Genomic DNA, 8021 nt, shown 5'->3' with positions numbered 1-8021 from the left:
TTGCTATAGTTGATAACCACCCATAAGATGAACAATGATAAATAATGATAAATAGCAACTTTAGATTTAGAATTCTTGAGACATTATACCTGATGTTGTATATTTTGTGAACTTAAGATTTTTTTCCAGTTCTCTGTCCACTCACATGCAGAAGTTGTTGCCTAGTATTGTTACTAAATTGTTAATAAATTACTTTTATGATGCTAAATATGTAAATAATTACAATGTAATGTGCATAATGCAATAACTTGAAATGTATGCCATTTTCCTATTTCAGCCTCAAGCTATTCAACAATTACTTTCCTATTATAATTTGAAGATTATAAACTGTCTTTAGTGATTATTATATTTCAAAATACTGATAATCATCAGTGACTTTTTGATGACAGTTTTAATTTTAACACAGGTATTCATTTTCATGTTATTAAATCATTACAATCTGACTTTAAATAAATAGGCATATTACTGTCAGAATCTTGATTCCTCACAGATTTTCAATCTGTATCATTCCAGTAATAAAATATTGTCAATTATAGAATATTTTATAAATAAAGTTTTTCTTATTTTTTTTTGCCATGAGACCCTTATTTAAGGACCCAAGAATTTATATAATAGCTGTAGATTCTTCAACTGTGGAATGAACTCTAGTACACACCCTCCACCCCACCCAGTTCCTGTTCTACCACGTTGCTGTTATGTACTATTTTTCTCAAATCTACTTACCTTAGAGAGCAGTGCCTGGCAGTAACTTAGCTGCAGAGATGAGTAATGAAAAAACAACATATGCAGAGCTAAATTTGACTAAAAAGTCAAAAAAACAACAAATAAAACCTAGAGGTGCTAAAGGCTTCACATCAGGAACAGAACAAGAAATATACTATGCAGAATTAAATCTTCAAAATGCTACTCAGTCTCCTCAGGCAAATGACAAGAACTACCACTGCAAAGGTAAACTTTTATATACATGTAAGATGTAACAGTTCGAGAACGGGCAGTTGGGTTGCAGAGTGTTGGGAGAGAGAAGAGAGGAAACTCAGTATTTTTCATTTTGGACAATCAGAGAGTTAATTTGAATATGATATTCTAATATGAATTGTGAAGACTAGTTTTGTTTAGGCATTGTTGAACAAATCATAGAGCTATGCACTTGCTAAAAATGCAATGCAGTGTTCTGGGAGAAAGATTGCAATGGACCTAGAGTCCAAAATGGTAACAGAATCGCATTTCTAAATAGTTCTCTCCATCTTTCTATTCTCAGTGTTTTCATTTCACTCCCATAGGATTACTGTCACCTCCAGAGAAGCTCATTGCTGGGGTCCTGGGAATCATTTGCTTTGTCTTGGTGTGCATTATAACAATCACAGTGATTATTACTCATTGTAAGTAAATTTTTAAAATTTTTAAAAAAAGGAAACTTTTACAGATGATCTCACCTCCACTAAAGATTTTATAATATTAAGGAACAGATCTCTCATTTTAATGCAAGTATATATAGACTAGTGTAGATTGATTATTTTGAATTTATAATAAAAACATACTTTAGAATACCAGAATACCTTATTGAGAAATGTAAATTGTTTTTAATTGGGTTAAACCAAATACAGAGGGAGATGTAACTTCATTTTTTAAACTTTTAAAATATTTTTCCACTCAAACTTAATTCTTATATTGTTATTTTTAGTGAAATTAATTTTCTTAGATGAATTCACCTGCGTAATTTCTCTTTGTCAAAGATTTTATAATATTAAGGAACAGATCTCTCATTAATGCAAGTATATATAGACTAGCGTGGATTGATTATTTTGAATTTGTAATAAAAACATATTTAGGATACTAAAATACCTTATTGGGAAATGTAAATTTTTTTTTAACTTTGTTAAACCAAATACAGAGGGAGATGTAACTTCATTTCTCTAAGCTTTTAAAATATTTTTCCACTCAAACTTATTCTTATATTGTTTTCCTTAGTAAAATTAATTTTCTTAGATGGAGTCACCAGCGTAATTTCTCTTCCTCTTATTTAAAAGTATTCTGTTCTGGGATTGCTGAGAATGTGAAGTTCAGTCTGAATTGTCTTTATTCTTTTTGGGTTTGCTTTATTTCTCTTCTCTCTACTTCTCTCTTTCCTTCTTTCTGCTATTGTCTCTCTGTCCATATTCTTCTTAGAATTAGTACCCTCTCTCAATAATACTACTTTACTTTACACACAATTTTATTGAATATGATTCTAATCTTTAACAATGCAAAAATTGTCCTCTAATACACTAATGTTATTGTGATATAGTTGAATCCATTTATATTTATAGGTTGTGCTTAATTTTCTTCTAGCTACCCAGACTCTAAGGCAGAATAATTCTTCCACAATTAATACAACGAGCACTCAGAAAGGTAAATACTGATTTTCAAAGTTTTTATAGTACATTTTATAGTTTGTATATCTTGGACTAAGTAGAAATGCTAGCCAATTTAAGAGAAAACATAGTTAAAAAATAAGGAAATGAGAGTTCATAAAAAGTAATTGGTATGCAACAACATATAAAGAATAACTTACTTATTATAATTTTCTTTACAAATTTTGGTTCAAATATCTTACAGCTAAAAATGATGGTGAATAAGTTATTCAACGATAAAAATTGTTTGTTTGTGGCTAAAGTAGATATATGGAGTGGGAATTTTTAGTGTGGTATTTGTCTTATATCAACATTTAAATTAAGGGATAAAAACTGACCCTTACTGGGGGTGTTTGCATGAGACTTGTGCTTTGATGTATCACATCCTGACAGTGCAAAATATGCAATATACAAGCATGTTTTTACCTATGCGCGTGTAGCAGTTCTATCTGATGTTTGTAATTCAACTTTCCTATTAATAGCTGAAAATAACTCTCTGGAGACTCACTGTGCTCACTGTCCTCCTGAGGGATTTACATACTCCAACAATTGCTACTATACAAATCATGAAAAAATGTCATGGACCGAGAGTGTGGTGGCCTGTGCTTCTGGCCGGTCTAGCCTGCTTTACATAGAGAGCGAAAAAGAACTGGTAAGAGTTTAACGTGACAACCACATTCCAAAAGACATTTCAGTTAATACTTATTCACTTTCGCATATTTTTACTGTATATTTTGTACACTCTACATATTGACTTTTAATATTTCAGTAGTCCTGCAATTTTCTTTCATGTCGTAATACACATTTGATTTATCATTCTTACTTTTTTCTAGAAAGACATGTTTTCACAACTGTTTTTAATTTTTTTCTTCCATTTAAGCTAATTAAAGATATAATATTTACTCATATTACAGCTAGTGATAGCCATTTAAGTGGATTTAGTTAGCTTCAAGTGAATCAAGTGTTATTCTGTGCTCATAAATGCAATAAGAAATTGGCACATTTTTCAGTCTGCCAGTGACATAAAAACACTCCATGCTTCAAAGGCCGTTCTGTCAAAAAGGGAAAAGGACGGAAGAATTGACCCGGGTCGGCCCCATGCAAGGCAAATGTCCTACCTGCTGTGCTATCGCTCCAGTCCATTTTTAGTTCTTTTAGATAATGTATATCAATAAACTTGGGAAAATGTAACCTTTGAGTTAATGTTTTCATGTTCTTTGCACTGATATGCAAATTTACATTTTTGTAATAATTAATGAAATTGCATTAAATCTACATGTTGCTTTCAGTAAAATGGTAGTGTTAATATAGACATTTTCACTGTCTGCATACAAAAATATCTTTTCATAGGGGGCCGGAGCAATAGCACAGCGGGTAGGGCATTTGCCTTGCATGCAGCCGACCTGGGTTCGATCCCTGGCATCCCATATGGTCCCCCAAGAACTGCCAGGAGCAATTCCTAAGTGCAAAGCTAGGAGTAACCCCTGAGCATCGCTGGGTGTGACCCAACAAGGAAAAAAAAATCTTTTCATAGTTTTTGTCTGTGCAGGAAGGCTTGAGCATTTCAAGTGTGCCAACTCTGTGCTCAAGATCCTGGCACATCCTGGGGACCCATATGTCCTGCTGAGATCATAGTGGGGCCTGATACATGCAATTCAAGCCTCTTAACCACTGTACAATCTCCAGCTCAAAGTCCTTAACATCTCTTAATGTCTTTTCCTTGTCATTAAACAGAGTCCTGTATTAATATTTTACCAGATTTTATGCATTTTCTCTCCGGGTTATTCTATTCAATTATAAATAAGATTTCTTTTTGAATTTTCATTTTTGCAATTGTCTATGCTCATGAATGCTTCTATAGATTTTAATTAAGTCTTTAAGACTTTTGATAGATACTATCACAAAATATGCACAAAGTAATGGATTGTAGGCTTATTAGAAGGGGAGATTCTGGTGATACCCAGTGGTGTTCAGGGATGATTCCTTGCTCTGTGCTCAGGGATCACCCCTAGCTGTGCTTGGGGACCTTTGTGATGCCGGATATCTAAGAGCATCCACTGCTTTACAAGCAAATGCCTTAAACCCTCTCACCTGACTTGAATTCCTATTACTTTTTACTTGTTTTATTATGTGCTTTCTACTTGATCTGACTAGTACTTCTAATATTCAACTGAACAAAAGTGGTACTAATAGATGTTTTACCTTGTTCCCAATTTTACTGTAAAAGCTTATATTCAATAAAAAATGGGGGCCAGAGAGATAGTACTTGGATTGCAGTTAAGTCATGCACGTGTACTGCCCAGGTTCAACCCCGTGGTTAACCCAGTATTGAAGGGTTCAGGTTCAGCCTCTAGGGCTCTGGGCACTGGATAATTTTTGATCCCACAGAACCTGAGCAATATCACAGCAGCAGGCTCTCGCTGACCTGCCTAATCTACTTGGCTGAGCACAGTTGAAAGGGGCCTTCGGGATTCCTGTCCAAATCTTGGGGTTCCCCACCAAAAATAAGTAACAAAATAAAACATTTTTATTGTGACAATGTTGATTTATACGTCATATTTGACTTTTAAGTAACATTATATCTGACATTATATACAACATTATAATAGACTGTTTTCAAAATGTTTAGACACATTTGGAATGTATTACTGTCACCACACCCTTCACCCCCAGGTCAATGTAGGTCCAGCACAATCCATTAGACATTTTCACCAAATCCCTCCCATGTGGCCATCTAAATTTTCATCGTTATTCTTTAGGAAGCTTTTCTGTTTATATATGATTTTATTATAAATATACATAGATCTGTTATTTTTCACTTTTAGGAATGGTTTCTTCAGTGTTGGTATTTTAATTAAACTTACATATTGTATATACATTAGGAAAATTATTATTTTCTTAAAAAATAAACATACAACCATATAAAATTCATTGTTACAACTCTAATATAGATTATTCAAAGTGTTTATAGGTATGCAAAGGTGCACAGGCTTATTCATTTAATTGTGTTTGTATTTAGCGTATTTTTCCAGAAAAATCTCTTTACAACACTGTTGATGACATTAATTATGTATGTATTTTGATTACTTCTAGATATATCACTTCTATCAATATTTTGGTTTTTATATAAATATATATGTTTCATGACATTTGGGTTGAATCCACAACTTTATATTTACAGAACATGAGGATCCTATATCTTGAACTATATTCCTGATGTCACCATTTTCCAAAAATTAACACATTGGTGATGATCTTTTCAAATGCCTTCACAACGTTATTGAGAGTAATGTATAACCTTTGTTTATTAGTCAGAGAGAGAGCCAGAGAGCCAGAGCCAGAGAGCCAGAGAGAGAGAGAGAGAGAGAGAGAGAGAGAGAGAGAGAGAGAGAGGGAATGGCTGCCCTGAGCCACCTCTTCTGTAGTTTGGTGTTGGGAAGCAGCAAGTCTAGCTCCTCTGTTGGGTGATCTATAGTAGTGTTTTCCATATCTGTTGTTTCATAACTCTGGAGAAAACTTTTTGTCTTTCTCTTTTAGAGTCCTTTAACTTTTACATTAGAATTTTAGTAAAAAATGTTATTAGCAGGAACGAACAAAGAGAAAGAAGTATGGCAGCTTGAACAGATTGCTGTTTCAGTGAAGAGGCATTGATCTTTGCTTTTCCTTGGCTAGAGAGCAGTTGGCTTAGAGATAATACAGGGGTAAGGTATGGCCTTATGACCTTGAGGAAACTAACCCTAGTTTGACCTCTGATACCATATATGTCCCCTGGTACCTCTAGGAGTGATCCCTGAACACAACTAGATGTAGCCCCAAAATAAATAATTTTGGATATCCAGTTATCATTTTCTGACTGCCAACCAGTTATGAAATCTTTTGTTAGTTTCCTTATAAAATCAAACTCAAAGTAAAAATGTAACGTTACAATTTACATTTACATCTCTTTTTCGGAGAGCCAGGCAAGCGACCGAAAGTATCTTGCCCCCAAGGCAGAGCCTGGCAAGCTACCCGTGGCGTGTTTGATATGCCAAAAACGGTAACAACAAGTCTCACAATGGAGATGTTACTGGTGCCCGCTTGAGCAAATGGATGAGCAAAGAGATGACAGTGACAATTAATTGGTTTCAAGGTCTGGGGAAATGATCAACATAACTAAATTATGTGCACTTCATTTTCCTTGTTAAATAAGAAACAGACCCAAGCCACTAATTTTTCATATCCAGAAATTTAAGTCAGAAGCAAAATAGTAATACAATTTTAGGCAATTTGAAAATCATTAATCTCTATTTTTGTCAAGTTGAAATGTAGCAATGCCTTTTCACTTTTAAATTAAGAATCTTTGAAAAAATATCTACTTGCATCTTTTAAATAATAAAATTTCTCATAATGAACACTATATATTTTCAAATAGAAATTTCCTGTTTCCATACTACCTCCAAGTTGGGTTGGAATATTTCATAACAGCACACATCATCCATGGATGTCAATAAATGGTTCAACTACTAAACTAAAGTAAGTTTTTTGTTTGCTTTAAATATTTGAAATGTATAAAGAAAATATAACATTTTATAATAATCTTAGCTTGTTAAATTATAGCCTGAAGGAAATATTGTTAGCTAGCATTTTTTCATATGAAAATTAAAATATGGAGTGGTTAGATTTTGAATCAAAATTTTTTGTAAATCATCTTTTCTCCATTTTCAATACATTAGTTACTTCCTTTAGATAGGAAATGTTATTGATTAGTGGGTTGCCTGCAAAAAGTGCTAACATATTTATGCATATTTTTCCATTATAGGATTAAAGACAATTCAGCTGGAGAATATAATTGTGTTATTGTATTCTCAGATGACCTCCATGCAGAGATTTGCACATATCCAAATTTTTATTATTGCAAGCATAAACTTCAGAATTAGTACAGCTACATATGAATTCTGTTGAATAAATTAATAATCTTAAAGAGACTAGCTCATTTTGCATGTAATAATGACCTTACCAAATAAAATTGAAGTGTACAAAAGTAAAGTTTTAGTAATTAGTGTAAAGTTTCTATATGTACCTTTCCTATTTCAGGAAAATTATTTCTATATTTTATCCCAAATATGAGGCTTATTGAATTTTTGTCATACTTAAAGATATTTACATTTTTCTTCAATAGAAGTATATTCTCATTTTTCTACTAGATGCTATAATTCTATAATTGGTGGTAATTTTCATTGTTTTTGTTTAGATTGGAATAACAAATATTTTCCATTTTGTGTTTGTAAACTAATGGTAAAATTAGTTTACCATTAATTCTAAAATAAACTGCAGTGAGTGGATGTACTATTTTTGTATTTAAAATTGGTGTGTATCTGGGGGCTGGAGCAATAGCACAGCGGGTAGGCTGTTTGCCTTGCACACGACCGATCTGGGTTCTATTCCCAGCATTCCATAACCATATCCCCCTGAGCCCCCTGAGCACGGCCAGGAGTAATTGCTGAGTGCATGAGCCAGGACAACCCCTGTTCATCACCAGGTGTGACCCAAAAACAAAAACAAAAAACAAAATTGGTGTGTATCTATATTTATTTGAGATATTTTCTTAACACAATATCACAGATTAGAGTAAGTTTTTATTTATAACTATGT

The 8021-nt window shown here is 33.1% G+C and overlaps 1 protein-coding gene across 1 annotated transcript; it reads left to right on the top strand.

The window, feature by feature from the left end:
* Positions 1-761: 761 nt before the first annotated feature.
* On the top strand, positions 762-7749 carry LOC129399134 (NKG2-A/NKG2-B type II integral membrane protein-like). Its single transcript, XM_055118352.1, has 6 exons — positions 762-948; positions 1281-1379; positions 2329-2388; positions 2873-3042; positions 6802-6902; positions 7189-7749. The coding sequence occupies exons 1-6, from the start codon at positions 762-764 to the stop codon at positions 7304-7306; spliced, it is 735 nt and encodes a 244-aa protein (XP_054974327.1). The 3' UTR covers positions 7307-7749.
* The last annotated feature ends 272 nt before the right edge of the window (positions 7750-8021 follow it).

This window comes from Sorex araneus, chromosome 10, assembly GCF_027595985.1.
Source record: "Sorex araneus isolate mSorAra2 chromosome 10, mSorAra2.pri, whole genome shotgun sequence".
NCBI lineage: Eukaryota > Metazoa > Chordata > Mammalia > Eulipotyphla > Soricidae > Sorex > Sorex araneus.
This window is presented reverse-complemented; position numbering and strand designations above follow the sequence as displayed.

Bases quoted from the DNA above. Each gene is read 5' to 3' on its own strand.
- LOC129399134 (XM_055118352.1), top strand. From the start codon at position 762: ATGAGTAATGAAAAAACAACATATGCAGAGCTAAATTTGACTAAAAAG. The intron at 3,043-6,801 runs GTAAGAGTTTAA...ATTTTCAAATAG, and splicing joins TAGAGAGCGAAAAAGAACTG to AAATTTCCTGTTTCCATACT. The intron at 6,903-7,188 runs GTAAGTTTTTTG...TTTCCATTATAG, and splicing joins GGTTCAACTACTAAACTAAA to GATTAAAGACAATTCAGCTG.